The sequence below is a fragment of the Podarcis erhardii genome (assembly GCF_964252035.2).
Source record: "Podarcis erhardii genome assembly, chromosome: 3".
Classification (NCBI taxonomy): Eukaryota; Metazoa; Chordata; class Lepidosauria; order Squamata; family Lacertidae; genus Podarcis; species Podarcis erhardii.
In genome coordinates this window covers 115,993,005-116,015,682 of record NC_138507.1, presented here as the reverse complement: position 1 = coordinate 116,015,682, position 22,678 = coordinate 115,993,005, and the positions used below count along the sequence as shown (strand labels likewise).

At 46.2% G+C, this 22,678-nt stretch overlaps 1 protein-coding gene and 1 long non-coding RNA gene across 4 annotated transcripts in view; one reads left to right on the top strand and one right to left on the bottom strand.

Annotated features, from left to right (window-relative positions):
• BCL11A (BCL11 transcription factor A) overlaps nucleotides 1-22,678 on the top strand; it is a 248,694-nt gene that overhangs the window by 72,431 nt on the left and 153,585 nt on the right. For 2 of the 3 annotated variants that reach the window (XM_081854648.1, XM_081854646.1), the window contains exon 1: nucleotides 19,016-19,662. The exons of the other annotated variant lie outside the window; for it this stretch is intronic. In XM_081854648.1, coding sequence (XP_081710774.1) covers nucleotides 19,608-19,662 — 55 coding nt within the window. In that variant the 5' untranslated portion in view covers nucleotides 19,016-19,607. Of the gene's footprint in view, nucleotides 1-19,015; nucleotides 19,663-22,678 lie in introns of those variants that run through there. 3 annotated transcript variants of the gene reach the window in all.
• Nucleotides 6,198-21,208, bottom strand: LOC309338124. Its single transcript, XR_014154735.1, has 2 exons — nucleotides 19,823-21,208; nucleotides 6,198-8,573 (listed from the first exon to the last, which is right to left on the bottom strand). It is a non-coding gene; the product is annotated as an uncharacterized lncRNA (long non-coding RNA).

Below are 22,678 nucleotides of genomic sequence, written 5' to 3'. Positions count from 1 at the left end.
CTGGATGCTGGACTAGATGGGCCATTAGCTTGATACATCAGGCCCTTTTTATGTTTGTATGAGTGTGTTTTCCTGGCTGGAATGTGTTCTGGTTGGAGGATAGAGAGAGGTGTATGAATATGTGTAGAAACATTGATTGCTCTGCCCACAAGTAGCATATGGCCCAGAAGGGAATGTTGCTCTGAAGACTGAAAAAGTTTTCCCCTCACCTGAATTAGGGAGTCCCCAGCAGTACTTCTGGATCCATAAACCTTCAGCTGCTCAGTTTCTCCCATCTTGCAGCAATACATCTCTTTCTTCTCTTCTCTTTGGCGATCACTCATAGCCGAGTAAGCTTGTCTTCCATAAGCACAGTTTTAACAATATGTCCGTAAGTGACTGTGGAGGCCAATTCTGGATCCACACATCCTTCCATAGTGGGGACATTGGTTTCCAGTTGGGAGTTGATCAGTTGGGAGTTGATCACGGTGTGGATTTGCCAAGCGTGCCTTCCTCTTAGCACGTTTCTCCCTTGCGTCCTGAGTTTGAGTGTCTTCAAAGCCCATGACACCTTTGGACTTCCGGGTTGGCGCCTCTGGCAATGGCGGAGTTCCTCCGATCGGGAGGAATTTGCTCCGTGGAAATCAGGGTCTGACCGCCACGGCGAAGGCGGAGACCCACTAAAATCACAGGCGGGAGAAGCCTGTGAACGTGGGATTCGGCTGGCACCTTTTGCGCCTCCCCTACTCGCAGGGAGATCCAGTTTCGGGGATTCGGAGCGACGTGGGGTGAGTGGCGTGGTGCTTCGAATTGAGTGTTTTTTTCACGGAGTGAAGCCGCATTGCTGTTGCCGGAGAGCGCTGACTTTTTCCTGTGGACAATTTGACTTTAAACAGCTACCCGTGAGTAGAACGGAAAATTGGATTTACAAAAGTCTTAATTTGGTACCGAAATGGGAAGGTTTCAAACAGGAAGTCCGCCTTCCCCTTTTGTAAATAGAGTGAAGCAAAGAAGCTGCAAGCTAAGGTCTTGAAAAGCCTTATGTAAAGGATTAAACTTCCATCAATTAAAATCATTAAACCCCCCTTGGAAGCAGGAGAAGAGGGGGGAAATTTTGGATCGTGTAAGCCTGCAGGAGAGAGTGATAACAATTAAATTACCACTGCTCTGAACCTGGAAACGGGCTGCCAGTAGATTGACGTCTTGGGAGAGTTCATTGACTGTGAATAAAATGTGTTGACAGTTAGTTAAATAAGAGAAATATATTGTTTCCATTGTCCTCTTCTGCATTTAAAAAGGAGGAAAAGTAACTGAAAATTGAAACTAACTTTACTTTTTGAACTGTGCTTGAAAGGATTGATACAAGTGGAGACTGTTTCCCTCTAGAGGGAGCTTTGGAAACTGTTACAAGAGTGGAGCTGGGGAATCTCCAGCTGCAGGATAAGAACTGTGAGACTCAGGGATTGACCTTGGACCATTTAAGAATGTCGACAGGAGAAGCCTTAGTGACTGCATTATGTAAGATAAGCTATTTGTTGGAACAGCTTCACAGCTGATGTGAAGACCGATGTTATGACTACTAAAATTGATAACTTGGGACAAAAAGCGATTAATTTGGGACAAAAAGTGAGCACCAATACAGAAATTATTCAGGATTTGGTACAGGAATCTATTTCAGCAGAACAAATTGTGGAGAAGGAGAAGGAGAAAGTTGTTGTTGTCAAACCTAAAGTAATACAAGTGGGAGCCTCAGCCTTACAGAGGCAAATTGAGGACTATAAGTTGAGGCCTTTTATGATTGAATCTAGAAAAAGTCAGATTTTGAGGATCGGAGCCCGGCCTGGACTGGAGAAGGAAAGCTGGAAAGATCCCTCCATGCAGGGATTAACTGAATTTTGGGACATGGACTTGGGTCAGGAGGAGACTGGAGTTCTGGGGGCCTTTGGATTTGGAGGAATCTTGAAACATGTCCTGAAATACTTTATGGATCTTAGTTTAACTATGGAAATTTGGCTGACCTGTCGAGGAGGAATAAAAATATTGTTGGGTCGGAGTTTTCCCGAGATCTGCTCTATAGCATCAAAGAATATGAAGAAGACCTGCAGAAGGGACTTGGAAAAGAGTTAAGAGCCTCGGACATAAGATCTCCAGGTTGATGGACTGTATGGAGTTGACGGAAGTGACTGGCAGAGTCCGAGACCGGGGAGAGGAGATGGTGGAAGAGAATTGGAAAATTTAAAGTCTGTATATAGAAATACTGTAAAATTAATGAGTGATAGAAAAATGATGGAATGAAATTTTATGGCCTTAGTAGAAATGTTATAAGGAGTTAAGCTTAAATATGTATATTAGTTTTAATGGAAATAAGATTAAAAATATGTTAAGACATTTATATGACAGAAAATAGAGAAAGATGGAAAGGAATTGCTGAAACAATTAATAGAAGTGGAATACAAAAAGGGAGGTGAGAGGAGGTCGATGAAACAAGGGAATGAAAGATAGAGTATGGAAAAGGTATGATGTATGTTTTTAAATTGTTTTTGTTTTGTTTTGTTTAGTTTATTGTGTTTAGTTTAATGTGTTAAGGTTGTGTTTTGTATTGTTCATATATTGTACTGTATTGTTTTTTCTCTTTTTTGTTTTCTTTCTCCTGTCTTTTTTCTTTTCTTTCTTTTTTGTAAGCTTTAAAAGTAATAAATATTATTAAAAAAACAAAAACAAAGCCCATGACACCTTTGGTAAAGGCTGTTCTCTAATGAGTGCTCGCAGGCCAGAATTTCCCAGTTGTCAGTGTTTATACTACATTTTTTAAGATTTGCTTTGAGACAGTCTTTAAACCTGTTTTGTTGGCCACCAGCATTACAGCAATACATACACAAGCCTACATTCACAAATGCAGATGGAAAGAGTATGCCTCAAAAGAAAAGCAGCCTCCATCACATCTGGGAGAACAGAGAGGTCTGTAAGCATATGAAAGAAGGAATATGGGAGAGAGGAGAGAATCGCCTGGTTCTCAGCAAGCTTTGTGGGCACAATGTGCAATTATCAGAGCATTGCATAGAGCAGTGAAAGATCAGCCCCAAAGTCTGCTCAGACCTTAGTAAGTTGTGACATGTGAAATTAAGAATGAAGCAGGAGGGAAGAGTGCCTCTGGGCATTTGCGCAGTATATTTCCTTCACTATTGAGTAGTGTATCAGGCTGGGTTGGGTCGTGAACATGGGGCTGCAAATGTGGGATGTGAAACACAGAGCAGGCAAGTACAACATTCCTAGAGTGGACATAAAAGGGGGTGTCTGGACCAGCCAGTTGGAACTTCCTGTTTTCTCCTGGGCTGGGATAGACTTCCTCTGCATGTGACCAGAGGTGGGTGTGGCCTCACCTGTGCGGGTAACAAAATACCTAAGCGGAGGCTGCCATCTCTCTCTCTCTGACTCCATTCGTCGAAGAAGCAACATCTTCTTAGCCTAAGATGCTCTCTTGGCAGCCAAGAGAAGACAAAGGGACTATCTTCTTATGGGATAGATTCCATGTGTACATATTTTGTAACTTAAGTCTGCCTTCTGGGATCCATTGTGAACAGAATGTGAGCAAACTATTTTATATACTTTTATACAAGACTGTGTCATGTCTATTCTTTTTATGAGGGACTAAAGGGGAAATTACCAGAAAACTTATTTTAGAGGCTTATACAAGCCTGGCAAACGTTATCCGCTGTACAAGTTTAAAAGGGGAATATTACTCTTCTAAATTGTAGAACTTGTTAACATAAATTGGAAAGGATATAGTTAAACAATATATCCTCTCCTGCCTCCCTGAACATTCCCACAGCAAACACCCCATAGAAGTATGTGATTGGCGGGGGTGGGGGGAGTGGCAGGTGGAAGGATGTTTGAAGCTTCTCTTCTCTTTCCCGCTTCAAATTCTCCCACTGAGCCATTTCCTCCCAGTTCTGGCTCGTGTACAAGTGTTTGCCAGGCCAACTGGGGGAAATGGCATGGTGTAAGGGTTAAGCATGATCTAGGGGGAATCATTTGCCGCAAGAGAGCTGCAAGCTAGCTTTGTGTTTGCCACCATACTTTTAGTCTGGCCCTCAGTTTCTAACTGCATGGTGCTGGTGTTTGAGACTGCCTGGAAGTTGTACCCTTGACTTGAACTGAGGATCTTTTACTGCCAGCCTCTTATGTGTGAAGCAGGCATGTCACTCACATATACTTCCTATTGCTTTAAGAGCATGGGGGCCATAAGAGAATTGAAGTGGGGTGGGGTGGCAGATGAGCAGAAGAAGGTGTCACTGGAAGGGTTGCCATACGTCTGGAATTTCCTGGACGTAGCCAGCAATCAGTGTCTGGGCGGAAATCTGTCTGGTTTTTCACTTTTTGAAATATGGCAATACTACTGTAGGGTATTTTCTTGTTACCCTTAGGCATGATCCCTAGACTGTTCTGAACATTGCAGAAAGGTAGAATGTGTGTGGAGAAGTGTAAAGGCAACCTCTATAGTCTTACTCAAGAGCCTTGGCAACATTTTGAGGATCACGTGCCAGTGGTTGATGGGACCAGAGGCAAGAATGGGTGATGCAACATTTAATTTTTACCACTGTATAGTTGGCTAGTTTCCGCACATACCATTCTTCATCCCGATAAGCAAGAGGCAGAATCAAGTTCAATGACACCTTCCAATTGGGTAAAAAAACTTGGGGTGTGAAGCAAGGGGCAGTGAAATGGGGAGATGTGGTGTGGCCTGGGGAGAGTTCAGAAACTCAGGACAGGAGAGCCACATTTTGCCCTTTGGCCTGAGGTTCCCCACCCCTGCTCAATTCCAGATATTCTCTGAAGGAGGAACTTAGACATTTTCCCCCAAATAGGGCACCTTGTAGTATGAAGTCAGGCTCATCATCTCTCCACTGGGGAAATATGCAAGTTTTCCAAAACCTGGAAGTGTGCATGCAGCTACTCATACACCTCCCCCCTCCCACTGTCATTCATCCCTCCTACTTTGTTGACAAAGCAATGTGTGGCCCATTGGGTGTCTTAATAACCCTCCGACTTCTGCATTTCTAGGCAGGTCGTTCAAAGAGATTTCTTGAGCCACTGGTGGGCTATTGAGTGGATCACACTCAGATTTATTCTCTGCAAAGATTTATTAGCAAAGGCTAATCTAATGAAAGTAAGTTTCAGGAAAGTTGGTAGATTTTGGTTGAACATTAGGAGAAGCTTGTTAACACTAAGAACAGTTTGACACTGGAACCAATTACATATGATGCAGGGAGCATACTCTCATTGGAGGGTGAACCCAATTACCTCCAAGGCTCCCTCCCTCTGTAAGGAGTGTCAGGCTGTGAGGCCTATTGAAACTGCAGCCCACAGTTTATCTTCTCTCTGTTTTCTTACCTGCTGTTTCCTGGATTGGGGGCTCTGTATATCTCTGTGAAAGACCTATCCGGCGAGGGTCCTGAGCCTGCATTGTTGGGTACAGAGGCTCTTGATGAATGCCTAGGAATGAATAGCTCATTTGGGCAGACCTTGTGTGGCACAGGTCGCTTCCTCAGCAGAGCGCTATCTGCATCTCATAATTTACCCTGACACTCAAGTTCCCAACGTCCTCCTTCATTCCCCCTATGTGTGCTATGAATAGCAAGAAAATGCAGTTATGTTGGAAATTCAGGGCATGGCCCACACAGCTCATGTTTATGGGGCCGCATGCACACTGTTGCCTAGGGTGACTAGCAGCCACAGAGGAGGAGACACCTGTCCCTTTAACCTTACGATAGAACAGGGGATTTTGGCATGTATGGCTTGTTATTTCACAATGCTGAGGGGGTAAGGAAAGCCTGCCTCTCCAGTAGCAATGAGGCACAAAACTGTTTGGCACACAGTTGAGCACCAGCAATGGTTCGATCAGCCGTGTGGGGGAGGGCACAAGATTAGCCTGTGGGCCAAATGTGGCCCTCCAAGCCTCTGCACCTGGCCCTCAGGACTATTTCCAGGCCACACACCTCACTAGTCTTGCTTCACACATTAGATTTTATTAACTAACTCTTACTCAGAGTAGACCATTTGAAATTAATGGTCACAGCTAACTTATGTCCATTAATTTCAATAGGTCTTTTTTTTTTTTTTTGCAGTGCCAGGAAAGCCCTCAACCTAAAAAATGTTCATTATCCCTGGTATAGTAGAGAGTATATAAGACGTGGCCATAGAAAGTTAAATACAACCCATTAAGAGGATCTAAAAATGTTTAATAAACTTCACTATCATGCCATGCTATTCTGAAACATCAGGTTTCACCCCAAAGCTGATGCTGTTATGCTGCAAAGAGTTTCTTTGCACATCAAGCTTCTAGGCTCAGTGTTTCTCAGTCAGGGGATACCCCCCCCCCGCCCCTGAGGGGGAGCATATGAATATGTTGGGTGGGTGTGCATTTCACATAAATATGTAGAAGATATGTACAAAATTGAGAATGAAAAATATAATATGCAGTGTTATGTTCAAAAGGCGAGAAGATCATACACAGATGATTACTTGAACTGCATGTTATCACAGGTGCAGCATTATTTCACAAGCAGTGCAGTGTTCTATATACACAGCAGTTGGTTTTGCATGGTGTGGTTAATAAGTCACATGCTTAGTTGTACTGTACATTGTCATTAATTCTGCAAACTTTGAACATACCATACACTGTTGCTATTACATATCAGATATGCTCATACGTATCTTTTTTAGCCAGAACCTCATCTATTTCATCTTTGCTTCATCACATCCTTGTAAATACCCTTAAAGTACTAATCTATTTCCCCCCCCACCTAAGGCCTGTTTTGCCTCTTGTGTTTCTTCTGCAACCAGTCTGTGGTCCCACTCAGCCAATGTTGGCTTATTATAACGGATGTAAAGATAGAAGTTTTCTGTTTGAACAGATTAGGGCTGCCATACGTCCAGAATTTCCCGGACATAGTCAAGACTTGTCTGTCAAAAATGCCATCCGGGCGGAATTTTCAAAAAGCGGCTAAAATGTCCAAGAAAACCCAGGCATATAGCAGCCTATATCAGAAGTGTTGATTTTTTTTGGCGATTTTCCTAAAATATAGGTTTAAAAACTTTTGAAATATGGCAACCCTAGCACAGATAGTCGGGCCTTGCTTTTACTTTTGAGCACAACATTTGCACTTATGAACCTCTTGGCATCAGCACTATGGGGTTTGGCAGCTAGTAGGTGTGTGTGGATTGTAGCAACGTTATTGTAATTTGGAAACCCTTCAGAGAATTTGACCTTGTCCCTCAAAGCCATTGAGTTTATACTCTCAACACACTCAGTGTCCAGTATTTCACCAATGAAAGCAGATGTTTATATTTTTGCTTTATGGGAGGAGTGCTACACTAAAAGAAGTATAGTGTCCTGGTGTAGGGAAGTAATAGTCCCAGTCTACTCTTCTTTGATCAGACCAGACCTGGAATACACCTGGAGTGTCCAGTTCTGGGTACCACAGTTTAAGAAGGATATTGACAACCTGGAACATGTGCAGAGGAGGACAACCAAGATTATCAAGGGTTTGGAAAGCAAGCCTTATGAGGAACGGTTGAGGGAGTTGGGTATGTTTAGCCTGATAAAGAGGAGACTGGGAGGAGATATGATAGCCATCTTCAAATATCTAAACAGCTTTCACATGGAGGATGGAGCAAGCTTGTTTTCTCCTGCTCAAGAGGTTAGGACCTGAACCCACAGATTCCAATTACAAGAAAGGAGATTCTGACTAAGCATCAGGGAAACCTTTCTGACAGTAAGAGCTGTTTGGCAGGTGCTTCTCCTTCCTTGGAGGTTTTTAAGCAGAGGTTGGATGGCCATCTGCCATGTATGCCCTTGTTGAGATTCGTGCATTGCAAGGGGGAGGGGGTAGACTAGATGTTCTTCGGAATCACTTCCACTCTACAATTCTATGGTTCTATGTAAGGGCAAATATAAGTAGATTTGTCTCATTGAAGGTGTTTTAAGACAATTTCACCAACATTTACTTCAGTAGTTCAATTGGGATTTTTAGTAGACTTGAGAACATTGGAATAGGTTCAGTGAAGATTTGTATCCCACTGCCCTTCAGTTTGTCTGGTGGATTTGCTCTTTAGGCTAAAACCAAGCAATACAACAGACTGGGTGTGGAAAGTGACATAAGATGTGCTCTACCTTAGACTGTGCCCAGAATCCAAAGCTTGTGATGAGCTTACAGTATCGATGCTCACATTAATAATGTGATGGATGGATACACTGGGATCTGACTCTTCACTGTTGAATAAGGAGGGACCAAAGTTCAGCTTTGCATGCAGAAGGTCTGAGGTTCAACTCCTGACATCTCTGGTTAAAAGGAATTGGGTAGAAGATGCTGATAATGCATCTTTCTGCCCCAGAGTGATGCTACCAGTTAGATGTTCTCAAACTGCAATCCATGGACCGCTGGTGGTCTGCAAGCTCCATTCGGCTGTAGAAAAGTTTTTTAACAGTTCAGAATATTTATCCATACTTTACCTTGCAATTTTTTTCTGTTGGAGATCAAGACTGTTTGGACCAGGGCCTTTATCTGTAATGTCATATGTTCATTACTTGCCACCTGTCAAGTCCAAATATAGAAACAAGTTGAATGCTGAATCTCAAAAACATCCATTGAATTAGGAAGGGAAAACTGCAGTTATTAAATCATGAGTACTGTAATGTATGTGGTTTGATTTGTAGAAAAAAGGTTTATTAAGTGGTATGTTGCAGCACCCCCCCTCCCCATAATTTTCAAGTGACCCACCTACACACAAAAAAGTTTGAGAACAGCTGGATTAGATGAACAAATAGTCTATTGTGATTTCAGACAGCATCCTCTATTTTATTTATTTAAACATTTATATATCTCTTTTTTTCTCTCAAAGCAGTTTGTAATCTCCAAAAAACAAACCAACCACAAACCCAAGTCCACTTAACAATAAAATATGAAAACACAGAGTAGGACACAGCTGAACAATAAACCAGCTTAAAAATGGAGTTCAGAAACAATATAAAACCTAATACAGAACATAAAAACACTATTAGGTACTAGTAAGACATAAAAACCAACAAGAGTAAAAAACCACAGAAATACGAAATGCTAATTTGGGAATTGTAAACAGAGCCCATTGAAATTTTGGAGTATGCGTGATGTGCATGTTTTGCCATCATGTTTGATTTAATGTCTCCTTCACACGTGCAAGGCACTGGCTTGATGATCGAGTGACAAAACTGGCACGTGTGAACCACTCTCAAAGGCTGAGTAATTAGCGAAGAGCGGCCAAGTGGCATTGACCACGCATCTCTCCATGGACCAGTCCTGAATTATTTGAAGGGCATCCAAGCCTCGCGCCACCGCAGCACTTCGACGCCGTTTGCTGCGGGAGCCCCCCAGAAACGACCGTGCAACCCCCAGCTCGGGAGGCGAGTTGGAAGCTGCTTGTTTTCTCGTCCTAAGACCCGGAGCTGAAAGCACTTCTCACCATCAAACAAAGCAATCCTCGCTCTCCAAACTCTGCAACCCGCCTCCGAAAGGTTAGGTCCGGGGGCCACGCTGGAAGTACTTCTTAGTGAAAAGATTGGGAAATCCTGCATGATACAGGTTCGCTCTCAGCCCTGTCTTGGTTTTTTGTTGTTTAACTCCATGCATCTGCCATATATATATTTATTTCCACTTTCTAAATACTGATGTATAAGGCGCCGCGTGAATGGAGAAACGTGTGTTTTTTTAAAAAATAGCAATGATGAACGTAGAATCCATTATATGCAAAGGGATCACTGTAGGGAGCACATTTGCAGCCCGGGCCCGCTTAAGAGATGCCGGGAAGGGTCGTAGCTCAGCGGCAGAGAATTTGCATTGGACGCAGACGGTCCCAGGTCCAACCCCCGGCATCTCCAGGTAAGGCGGAGAGTTCATTCTGAAACTTTGGATAAACCGCTGCCAAGTCAGTGTAGACAGTACTGACCAATAGTCTGATATGGATAAATACGACAGCTTCTTGTCACGCGCTTACGTTGCTGTGTTGAGAGTAAGTCCCACTGAACTCACCAAAGGAAGCCCACAAAAGATTCCAGCCTTAGACATTTTTGAAAGCTCAGACCTTTCCTGGGATAAAGATAAAATAAGACCCCACAGAATTTAGTGAGTTCGATCAACCAGACGCGCAGACCAGGACTGTTTGTACAGTAATGACTTGAAAGTAAGCCCTACGGTGCTTAAGCCCCATATATAAGTGCGCACAGGATTGCTGTCCGAATACCTCAAACTGAGGCCTGTTGTGTTCCAATGGCGCTTACTCTCGTGCAAGGTAGGGTTAGGATTGCAGCCTTAACGTGCTACACGTCAGCTGGATCGTGGCAAGAAGACTCAACCAGAGTTTGTCCGCTTTAAAGTCGAGGTCCTAGCTGGGAGTACCTGGTGTGTTTGTGTATATAACCTTGTGTCATTAAAAACGAATAGGAACAACTTGCACGCACACCGCTGTCTGTCTGACCAAGGATGTTTGTACGTTACATTGAAGGAACACAGTCTCTGTACACAAATGGTCGAGGTGCACATGTGCACGGTTATTCATATGCCACCTTCATGGAGTGAACAGTACAGACGGTATTCACATGTTAACTTTCCAGGAATCTGCAGCTGAACTGTTCAAATCAAGTGTACACTCCGTGGCACAAACACCAAACCCATTGTATCTGTGTTCAGTGCAGCGTGTGAACACGTCTTCTGTCTTTCTAGATAGAGGGGTGTGTGCGTGTAATTTTGATTCAATTCCCACCCCCGTCAGGTTAGCCGGTTTCAGGAAAAAACCCTCTATTTTTAAAAATGTAGGTGGGAGAAGTAAGGTGTTTTGGTTTTTTCTAAGGGTATAGCCACACCTCAGATCTAAGCAGGACGAAAGCCCCAGGGTGTCCAGGAGACAGTTGTGGGGAGGGACGGAAGTAAAGGGTCTGTAACAGAATCCGCGCAGGCCCAGAGGTGGGGAACCTGTGGCCCTCCAGATGTTCTCCATCTCCCATCATCTCTGGCGACTGACCTGCTGTCTGGTGCTGATGGGAGCAGGAGTACAGCAAGATCTGGTGGGCTACAGAAGCCTTGGTGTAGAAGGGAGTTGTGCGAAGCTGAACAACAACTTCGCAGTTGTGCGAAGCTAAACAACCACACCAGGGGGAGCTAACGTGGAGTCAGGAGTGCCAGCTTGGCCCCGCGACCGTGAATGCCCGGGGCAGTGGGTGCCATGTAGCGTGCATGGCCCTGGCACCGACATTTGTGGGTGCCCGACCCCTTGTTGTGTGTGCTCGGCTCAGGCACCCAGAGTTGGCACCTGTGCGTGGTGCTCTCCAGGGGTAATGGGCTGCTACTCCCTTAAGCCCCAGAAAGCAAAGCCAGTGCTCAAGGATGGTGGAAGTGGAACCCCTCTCCCCCCCCCCCAACCTGGAGGGCACCACACTGACGACCCCTGATTTCTCTGTGGTGCTATATATAGAGGCACGCCGTGTAAAAATCATCGGCTCTTTTGTCTTGGCCACCATCCAGCAACAGCGCCGCCGCTCCAGGAAACTAGAATCTATGCAGCTCACTCCCACTTTGTTTACTCGGAAGTAAGTCCCTTTGAGTTCCAGGGGGCTTACTCCGGGGTAAGCGTGAGTAAAAGATCCGGGCCCTGGAGCCGGCCCGGCCCGGCAACAAATGGTGCTTTTTAGAGGAGGCTTGGCATATGTCTTTTAATAGAGCAGCATCCTTATCCTTCCTTCGCCCCGCCCCAGCACCGAAAGCTCCAGAGAAAAAATGTTTCCCTCCCCTTTCTTTTAAAGAAAATGTACAGTATAGAGGAATAAGCAGACCGATCTGCTTGCAAGTGATCATTGTTCAGGCTTTTTTCACCCACGCGCCTGCCCTTTTTGGGGGAGACGCAAAGAACATCAAGGCAGCCCTTGAAATGTAGCCACACATGCAGGGGGTTGCTGGTGAGGACTGGCATTTAAAGGGAAGGTTCAGCCGGCCGTGTATTCTAACTCGGGAGAACTGGGCACCAGGTTCACACGGGCGAAGAAGACACCGGCCCAGCCACCTCTTGAGAGAGACAGAATTATCTAAATGCTTTCCTCGAGGATATGTATTCTGTACAAATCTAGAATACCAGAGAAGGGTAATTTCCATTTCTCTTATTCAAGGCAAGCAGGATAGTTAGACAGGAAGACAGATGTTGTAGTCCTAGGCAATTTACCCCACAGAGCCTCAGTGGTGCTTGCTTCTGGTAAGCCACAAGCATAGGATGGGGTATCAGGCCCATTAGCTTCAGTGGGGAGTTAAGCACAATTCTTCAAGGCTTCCCACTGAAAACAGTGGGATTTAAGAGTGCTTAACTTTGGCTGCACACTGGACACTGTGTAATATACATCACACACTGCTTTGTACACGCCCTGGAAGGAAAGGTGTGCGACGAGCTCTGGAATTCAGACCGGTCCCTCTTTAACTTTCCCCTTCCCTCCCTCCTGCCATCTTGAACACACGCTGTGCATGCTTGTTTAAAAACTATGCGCATCTACCCACAGCACGTCTGTTGTGTGCAGATATTGTAAAGGAATACAGTACACTGTATACAGCAGAACTTTTTAACCTTCAAACAGTCAGATCCGATGCATGTTTACTCAGAAGTAACAGCCACAGAATTCAGGGGAACTTGTTCCCATGAGTACCCACACGCATATACACATCACTGACCACATAACTTACGAACGTCTGTATACGCGTATATACAGTGTACACACACATACGCATGCTTACAAATAACCTGTGTGTGCCCACATGCAATGTATACGTCTCGCTCTCGGTTCATTCACAAGCAGTTTTATCTATCGAGAGACCCTTCTGACTGCAAAGGGTTCCTACGAATGGATTCTTTTGGGTGTTAATTTCCGAGGAAGTTTCCTTGCGCTTGCGCACATCTCCCCAGGGCGTGGCTACGTATAACTTTTTTGGGGGGGAGGGTCTCCTGTCCCAAACTAGAAACAGTCTCCTGGGCGCGCCTCACTCTCTTCAGAAAATCCCAACTTCCATACCCCGAGCGCTTTTCTTTCCGTTGGACTGCGATCACCCTCCATCACCTCTTGAATTTTGCTCCCCAGGGAACCCAGCTGTTTAGCAAAGAACATTTGCTTGCCATTTAATCCTTGGGTTCCAATTCCTCCTTCCCCTCCGACAACAGGAAAAAAAAACGTGTTTTGCTGTTTCTTCCTGGATTTAAAAGCCGAAGCAAAACACTGGAAAACAGAGGAGGGAGGAATATGGAAGTTATGCTAACCTGTAGTTCTGCGTGAAAGCAAGCATGGTGTTAGGCTGAGGGCAAGATTCATGGATCCTCTCTCTCTCTCTCTCTCTCTCTCTGTGTGTGTGTGTGACACGTTTCTTGTAGCAGGGTTTGGGTGCGTGGATTACACGTGGAAGGAGCTGGTAGTGGAGGGGGTATGACGCGCAATCTCCGCTGCTTTTGGAGGGCTGGTGACTCTCCCGGTTTACGCTCCATGGCATCCTTACCCGAGGGCAAACCTCCTGAACAACGCGAGGCTTACTTCCGAATAAACGTCAATAGTCTCGGGCTTGTAAGTCTCCTTTCTAACGGATTTAGCAGCTGGACAAGAGCCAAGAACCCTCTTCCTTTGGGCAGACAAAGCGCGCGCGCGCTTTACTTGCTAACTGTCCAGAAGGAAATCTGACCCACCCACAAAACCAGAGACGATGTTGCTTCAGATATTTTTCAGCATTTATTTCCATCCTTCAGAGCGACAAGTGCGAAGGAGCACTTTAAATTTCCTGTGCTATTGGCTTGTGCGTTATTTGTGCACTGCATATTTTTTAGAGCTTGGTACATAACCCCTCGTTTTGTGGCTCGCTCTCTGCTGGAGATCCTGAGCACTCTTTCTTCGGAGTAAAGCCCTATAGAATCCAACATATTTTCCTTGCCAAGAATGCAGGGTACTTTGGAAGGAAGTCGCACCTGAAAATGTCAATGGACTGTCCGAATGAGCAATACGCTTAAGGCGAAACTGTTTTACTTGGAAGCAAATCCCACTGACTACTAGATGAAGTGAGCAATTGGGGTTCCGCTCTGTGCTTTACCACTTTCGCTGTCCCATAATATATTTGTAATTTCAGGGTCCTCTCATGTTCCCAACACCTTTCCTGTCCATTTGGTCGAGACATCCCTCCCTTTTCACCTTATACTGTGTAATTCTCTCTCTCTCTCTCTCTCTCTCTCTCTCTCTCTCTCTCTCTCTGTTTTGGTTCCGACGCTGATGTTCTGTTCCTGCATCTCTTCATCTTGTATCACTGCCTCTCATGGCCTGCTTTGCAGCTTCTTTTTCTTCCTGTCATCTTATCTATCCATCGATCCATCCATCCATCTATCAATTTATCTATGCGCGCGCCTGGGCCCGCGCGCACACGGAGCCATTCCAAGCGGATGTCATTTTTCACTCCCAACACTTCTCGCCTGAGAAGCGCAGAAGAGTGAGGAGGAAGAGACGCGAGAAGCGGGGAGGGGGTGGATGCTGACCAGCTTCTCTTTGCTGTGTGCCCTTTGAAAATATAGTTATTTATTATTATTATTATTATTTTAAAAACCAGTTTGTTGCTTAAGTGCGCCCCCTGGTCTTCCTGTTCTGAAGGGCTGCAGGGCTGGAGAAGGTAAACCAAGGAAGGCCCCCTCCCCTGCGTCCCAAGCTCAGCCACCGGGAGAATCCAGCCTGTCGATTCTAGGGGGGAGCCGTTGCTGTGCTGCCGCCAGACGCGCTGCAAGGAAGGAAGGAAGCAGCCGCGGTTGAAAGTGACCATCGGCCCGTCTGCTTCCAGTCCAAGAGAGATCTACACCGGGAGTTTCTTCTCGCCCCACAAATCGGTGTTTGACTGATTTTTTAACGGGCGCAGATGATCCCCTTAGGTTGCAATCCCAACCGTGCCTCCTCAGAAGTAAGATCTATTGAATCTCATGGGGCTCACTCCTGGGTAGGTCGGGTTAGGAGCGTAGCTTTATTCGCCTTGTTCATTCAAAGAATGCCCCACTGATGTAAGTGGGAACGCCGGTGATGATGATGATGATAATAATAATAATTAATAAACCCTCAAGTAACATTGGGTCAGAACTGCAGCATCCATTCCTCTCTATGCGCACGTTGTGAGGCCCATTTAACTCAATGGGACTTGCTTCCGAGTAAACATGCAGAGGCTCAGGCTGCCTGAAGCCGCCACCATATGCACACTTACATGGGAGTAAGCCCACTGAACACACTGGGGCATCCTTCAGAGTATAGATGCATAGGACCGGACTGTCATCATCAAATCTCACATATAACACATGCGTGCTAGTTGCAACATATAAATTCCACAGCAGTCTCCATCTCTTTCACTAAATTACTATAAGTTTATACGCAACATTGGATCCGCAACTCGGTGTCCCAGACGGTTCCAGCCCCCTTCATCTCCCCGCCCGCACCCCCCCCCGACTGCAGATTAACGTCATTATTGACAATTTAGCGTGATAAAACCTCCGCTTACAGCCCCGGCAAGTCGCTCTGTTTCCTTCCCTGGGATACATCGATTCCTTGGAAGCCCCGTCCTTTCCGATGCTTTTCTCTCTTCTTTTAGAGCGTTCTCTAAAAGAGCGTCGATTTTTCCTTCCTCTGACTTCGAGTCCTGCCCGCGTTGGAAGGCAAACCATTTCTTCCCCCTTCGCTGCATCTCTTCGTCTTAACCCGATCAGATTCTGGTTCTGGGAGGCGCAAGTGTGTGTGAGAGGGAATTTAAAAAAGACTTTTGCAAAGGAGAGAAGCCCCTGTGTGTGTGTGTGTAAAAGTATGAGTCGTGAGCTCAAGCATCTGATCCTAACCACAGCTGCAATCCTATACCTCCTTGCCTGTGTGTAAGTCCCACTCAGTGGTCTGAGTAGACACGCTTAGGATCGCACTGTAAACTATTGGAAGTTACGCTCATTTTAAATTAGCAAAATTTGCCACTTGAGTATTAACCTGTGCGAGAAAACAAAACACTTCTGGATGTAACAGCTCCAGTGTCTCAGATGCAGAGTACAAAGGGGCTTTCCCTCGAGTAAGCAGAGACAGCTTTACAGCCTACGTTTGTGCTGGTGTGTAGCAGAAGCAACTTGTGCGTGTGTCAGTTCAGTCTGCCCGCGTGTCAGCGAGCTGCCATCCTCGAATGGGAGTTTGTGCAAATCCTTTGCGTGTGAGTCTGAGCCAGGGATACAGAGAGTTTGCATTAAGTTACCGGAGGGGAGGACGGAGAAGGAGCCATTTTTGCTGTGCCTTTGAACCCATCGTGCTGCAGTGTGTGTGAAAATGGATGCGTGCGTGTTTGTGCGGGCAGAGCAATGAGCTTGCCTATGAGTGAGAGCCTAACGTGTGAATGAGGCAGCAGCTCCTGGGTGACCTCGTGTTAAGAAAGTTAGTCGGTGCCTGGAAGACGGAGGGGCGGTGGCGGGAGCTGCTCCCAGTCTCCCTTGAACTCAATGGGTCTTCAGTACGATTAGGCCTCCACATGCTGGGGGCTGCATGATGGGCACGATCCAGCCAAAGTCCCGAGAGACAAGCATCCACGGAACTGAATTCTCAGGGCACGTTCCTAAGTCAGTGTGCAGCCTGAAGCAGTTTTGAATCCCACTGATGGGCCTGGTTCAGCAGCACGTGCCGAAGACAGCAGCTCCCAAACACCCTTACTAGTGAGTAAATCCCCTTGAATCAAGTGGGCTTCTTTTTCCACAAACAGGCACAGCCTGCACGTTTTTCCCAAGGAGGCTTTCAACTGCTTAACTTTGGCTGGATCGTGGCCAGTCGGTACGTAGCGCTTTGGGTGGCGCTTGCGAAACGCGCTTTGCCCGGCCAGTGACACGCGTCGCCGCCGCCGCTGTTCTATGCCTCTTCTTAGCTCAGCAAGACTTGTCCAAGCCCGGAGCGGAGTCTTCTCGCCCTTTGATTCTTGCAGACCTGCAGCTTTTTTTCTTTTTTTGGGGGGGGCATCCATTACTTAGATCCGACCCACCAAGCCCATACTTCTGCAAGACCATTCCTTAGCCTTGCAATTTCCATGCATTTTTGGTGTGCGTGCAACGCATAAAGCTGCAACACCTTTCTTTTGCTCCCCCGCCCCAATCTACTGCTTCCTATCTGTTCTTCAATAAGGTTGCTTGCTGTTCTCCCCCTCTGCCCCATTTTGAACCTGAAACAATATAATTGGGGGGGGGGGGTCACCAACGCCTTCTTCCAAAGTCCACTTCCCAGAGTTTACCTTTTCTTTCTCTTCCTCCTTCTCACCCAACCGCTCTCCTTCTATAATTTATATATTTTTCATGAAGAAAACTTTCCCTAAACTTTATCCTTTCCTATACTTGTGGATCTCGTTCTTCCCTTTCCCCACCAGATACAGGCTTTTTTAAAAAAATAAAAAATAAAAAATATTTTGATGGAGTGGGGGTCCTTTGCTGACCTTCAGCAGTGCTACCCTTTCACCCTTCTACATTTTGAATACGGGCTTCATCGCTGGGAGACAGATGCACTCCCCCCTCCTTCGTCAATTTCAACTCCCCCTTGTCTGGTTCATCTAGTCTGCCTCTTACCTTTAAAACGTTACACCCTTTTTCTTCACTTATTAGGTCTTCCCCCTTCAGTGCAATGTGGGTGGAGAATCACAAATGTGATTTCCTTCTCCATTTCCCCCCCTAATCTTTTGCCTCTTTTAAATATATACGTATAGTAGACACCCTGCTTTTTAAAAAACAACAACACTTAAAACATTTTCTCTTCCTTATACAGTATATATTTGTACAGTGCATTGTCAGGGACTGAAAGACCAGCCCCAGGGTTGCTTCCTCATTTACAATCAGGATCTGCCACCCACTTACTTCAGAGTAACCCTATTGTCTTCCCAAAAGAATGAACCCTCAATGCTGCTGCAACAGGTCAACTTCTAACTCTGCAACCTGTTCTAACCTGTCTGATATTGCTGCTGCTGCTGCTGTTTTTCTCAGTAAGATTTCAATGCATAAACCCGGGCAAAAGATGGCTGTCACTGGCCTGCGGAGTGGGGCAGATGCGAGTTAGGATGGAGGAGTCAAGAAGGCTGGAAGATATTACGATCCTATGCATCTTTTCATCGAAGCAAAGTCGGCTGTTGTCAGTAGGGCTTCTTCTCAGGCTTTTAAGTATTCACTGGGTTACAGTGTCTACTCAGACGTAAACACCACTGAATTCAGTAGAACTAGCTCTCAGGAAAGTATGTACTATCACACGGCCTCTCCCTCCCAAGTGGACATTTTAAAGTGTGCGCGCTTTTGTCTGTTGCAGGGCGAGGATTCGAACCCCCCGCTGACCAGGGAGTTTTTATCTCTCTCGTGGGGCACTTCATTTCGCATTAATTCATGCCACGGCCACTTGCTTAGATTTAGACCAATTCCAGGGAGGAAGCGGTGTCCATGGATGCGAATCCTGACAAGCCAGGAGGAGCCTCCCTGGTTAGGAGCAGTGTACCTGCCCGCTGGAGCGAGGCAGGCGCGCGCCCACAAACACCGGCTCTGCCGTGTGAACTCCCCAGGGACAACCCGCGCGACAACCCGGACATTGTAGGCACGCATTTCGCCCGATTGCCACCACTTCCCCCAAAACCCTTTTCTTTTTAATTGCGCGGTCAATTGCGAGCAGCAACTCGCTGCGAAAAATATTTTTAAAAGGGGACACCGGCTTGCCGTGGCTTTTGACTTAAAGAGATGTTTGTTCTCTTTACGCGCTTTCCCCGCCCCTCTCCCTTTCTAGCTTTTAAATTTCCCTCCTGGCTTAATTTAAAAAAGAAAGAAAGGAAAGAGGCCCCCCCTCCCTTTCTTCCGAAACCAACGTGCCTCCTTTTCTTCTTGGTCACTCACTCTCTTGCTCCTGGGCTGGTGCGCGCCTTTACGCACGCCTCTCTCGCCTTCCCTCTGCCTCTCCCCCCCCCCCCGTCTTCTACCACTCCTCCCTCCGGAGGAGCAGCCGCCGCCGCCGCCGCGTGTGCCTGATGCCTCGGAGGGTAACCCCCCCTCCCTGGCCATTGGCTTGCCCTGCGCCGGGCTCCCCCCCTCACTCTTTTGCTTGATCATGTCCAGCCCCCGATGACTGTCCATTGGCGTGGCGCAGTCCTTCCCTCCTCCCCTTCCCTCCAGTTTCGCCCTGCCCATGTTTTCTATGTCTGTGTCCATCCAGTCGCTTGACGTTCAAGTTCGTAGGGACGTCACGTCCGCACTTGAACTTGCAGCTCAGGGGGGCTTTTTGCCATTTTTTTCATCTCTCTTTCTCTCTCTCTCTCTCCTTTCTCTCTCTCCTTTTTTTTCTCCCTCTCTCCCTCTTGCACAGAAAGGAAAAAAAAGCAAAAGGAAAAAAAAGCAAAGCCATGACTGCTATCCCACAATTCATCTTCCCCGCGCCATCTTTGTATTATTTCTAATTTATTTTGGATGTCAAAAGACATTGATGAAGATATTTTCTCTGGAGTCTCTTTCCTTGCTCACCCGGCGCTTCCCGATGTGATCCGAGCGAGAGAGCTCCGCGCGCGCCCGCCCGAGCCACCAACACCACGATGTCTCGCCGCAAGCAAGGGAAACCCCAGCACTTAAGCAAACGGGAATTTTCACGTAAGTAAAACCTTCTCGCCTCCTTCCTTTCTACCTCCCCCTCCCTTACAAGATATAGAATATATATAAAATAATTACATTTTGTTTGCATTTTGCAAATTCCAACCTTTTGTGCATGCATTTTTTTTTAGTTTTGCAAGGAACACAAAAAGCAACTCACCTTAAAACTCAGCCCCCCTCTTTTTATCGCTACCACCTAGATTACTTTTCAAATAAGCTCATGTTGGCAAGCACGCTGTCTCTCAAAGTTCCGTTTATTTTCTTCTTTCTTTCTCCAGTTGATTCGGCTATATTTTGCCGGAAGAGAGCGCGAGTGTGTGTGTGCGTGCGCGCGCGCCTGCAGCTTACAAATGAATTGCAACTTAAAGCAAGCGAGCAAAGACACATTTTTGTGTGCTTGCGAGGTGGGGTGGGGGGAGGCGAGCTTTTGAAAAAGGAGGAGGAAAAAAGTGAGAAAAAGAGATGTGTACGGTTTGAATCGGGAGTCGATGCTCTCATTTCACACGGGCAAAGAGATCAAGATTAGGAACTATTGGGGCGCCTTGTCATAGAAGGAGACATTCCCCCTTTTTTCAAATCCGCTTTGCTCCCTCGGTGGAGCCCCCTTTTTTGTAGACACTAAAAGGTGCAAAAGGGGGGGACCTTCTCGCTGCTTCTTTTGTCTCCACTGGCGAGATCTGGGGTGGTGGGAGATCGCCCACCCCCCACCCTTCGCTGCGTGTCCCGCTCCTTTCTCTCTCTTTCTCTCTCCCCCCACCGCCAAGCTCCGCACAGCGAAAGGGCAACGAAGAGGGCAGACGTGGTGTCTGTTTTGGGCCGGAGATCGGCTGCTTTTCTCTGCTTCTACCGCCACGATTAAGCTCTCCTTCCTCCACAACACCGCCCCCCCCCAAGCTCTTACCAACAGTCTTTTTTCACCCCTCCCTCCCCCTTCCCTCCTCAGCACCCAAACTCCTGCTTTGCAGAAACTTGGGTTTCTGCATGCATGGAGCGAAGAAGGCGAGAAAGATCGCAGCGTGTGCGTGTGTGTGAGAGAGAGGAATTCCCTTCCTCTCCCTTCCTCGTACTATTTTTTGGAAGATTTTCAAGAAAAAAAGAAAAAAAAAGTGGAAGTGGATTTTGATTGGGAAAAATCTCGTGTCTGAATGTTTACAAGCGCCTCGTGTGCTGCGGAGTCGCTGCCAGGAAAACAGAGCAGGAGAAGAAACGGCTTTGGAAAAGGGGGGAAATGAATACAACGTATACGCAGAGAGAGAGAGGCGCACAAATGCAAGCTATATAGATTTTCTGTTTAAAAAACCCAGAAGGCTAGATCCTGTTGTCTCTGATCACAATGGGAAAATGATTACCAAATAGTAATAATAATAATAATTAACAACCAACCCCAGTCTTAGACAACTCAGTACCAAAAGGGTTTTTTTGCCCTCCTATTTTTTATTTAAATGCTGATATTTATTTAATGGTGTGTTGTTGTTTTTTGCAACGCACAGGCTTCCTTTCTCCCAGCCAAGCGGTGCACAAAAGCTTGAGCCGTGCTTGCTAGCAAACACAAAAGGGAAGTCTGGTCTGGACTTGAGATGGTTGGTTGAAGGCGGGCTGGCGAGGGGTGGGGGGTGGGGAGAGAAGAGAGGAAGAGATGAAATGTACAAGTAGTGTTTGCAAGAGAGAGAAATTTGCATGTTATTTTTTTGAAGGCAGGGGAGATGTTTTGTTGCCCTTTCCTCTTCTAATTTGCAAGATGAAAGCCCCCTCCCGGGCTTTTGCAAAAGTTTGTATTGTAGCCTCCCCCCCCCCCATCCATAACCTCTGTCTGAATTGCAATGCAAAGTAATATCGCTTTTGCAACACATAGGCTTAGTTGAAGTGACCCAGCGATAGATTTTAAAAGCAACACCCCCTCTCAAATTGCATGGGTTAAAGAAGATGTATTTTAAGAGCTTCTCCGCAGATTATTTTTCTATCTCACACCCCCTCTTCTGCTGATTTCTTACATTTTTTTTAAGATGCAGAGCGGTGCGTTGTGTGTTGCAACATAACTGTCACACTTTAGGACGTCCTATCGCCACCCAAACACGTTGCGAGATTCTCCCTTCAGCCAAACTGATAACCTAATTTGACTCTTTATCTCCAACATACCATGGTGGGAGTGGGGGGGGGGGTGAGGAAAGAAAGAGCAAAATGGTGCTTTTTTTGGGGGGGGGAACTGTTCCCCGTGGAACCACCCCCACTTCAAGATTTGCAAACTAAACCCCCCAGCTTCAATCCCCTGGCTTCCCACCCACACCAAATTCCTAGAGATCTTAACAGTTAAAAAAACCGAATAGACACAAACACAAAAATGCAACCTGTTTGTTTGTTTGTTTGTTTAAATGATATAGGGGAGTGAGTGTTTTAGGGGCACTAAGTACAGTTGCTATGCAAGTTTTGCTTTTCCTGTCCCCACCCCCAATTCTGAGCCTTGGGGCACAGGGTGGAAAAGGAGGAGATGGGGGGGGCGATCTGTGTGGGAGTGGAGTTAAAACAATTCTTTGCCTTTTTTAATTTTAAAAATGCAAGTTTTGGCCACTAGGAGGCAGAGTCAGATCAAGAAACCCCAGCGAACTTGAACCTGATCCGTTTTGCTCCCATCTTTTAATTTTCTACATTTCTCGTTTGGCAAAGGAAGAAGGTGTGGGTGGGGTGCGCGTGTGAGTGTGTAGAGATCCCCCCCTTCTCTCCCTCCTGCACCCAATAATTCCACCCCTCCTTCTTTGTCTTTAGTTTTTATCTTAGAGTAATGCTTAAGCTTCCAAATTGCACCTTTACAAGCAGTCCTCCTTCCAGAATATATCTGTTAAAAGCTTTCATTCTTCCTGTGAGACCCACTCCCACTCCAGAGAAATCCTCCGGCCGCCTGCCCACGTTAAGAAAAAACAAAAAACGGCGAAATTAAAAAGAGGGAAATAGTTGATCCTTTGACACTTGCATTTGCCCTGTCATACCCTCTTATTAAACATGTCCTATATAAAACACTTAA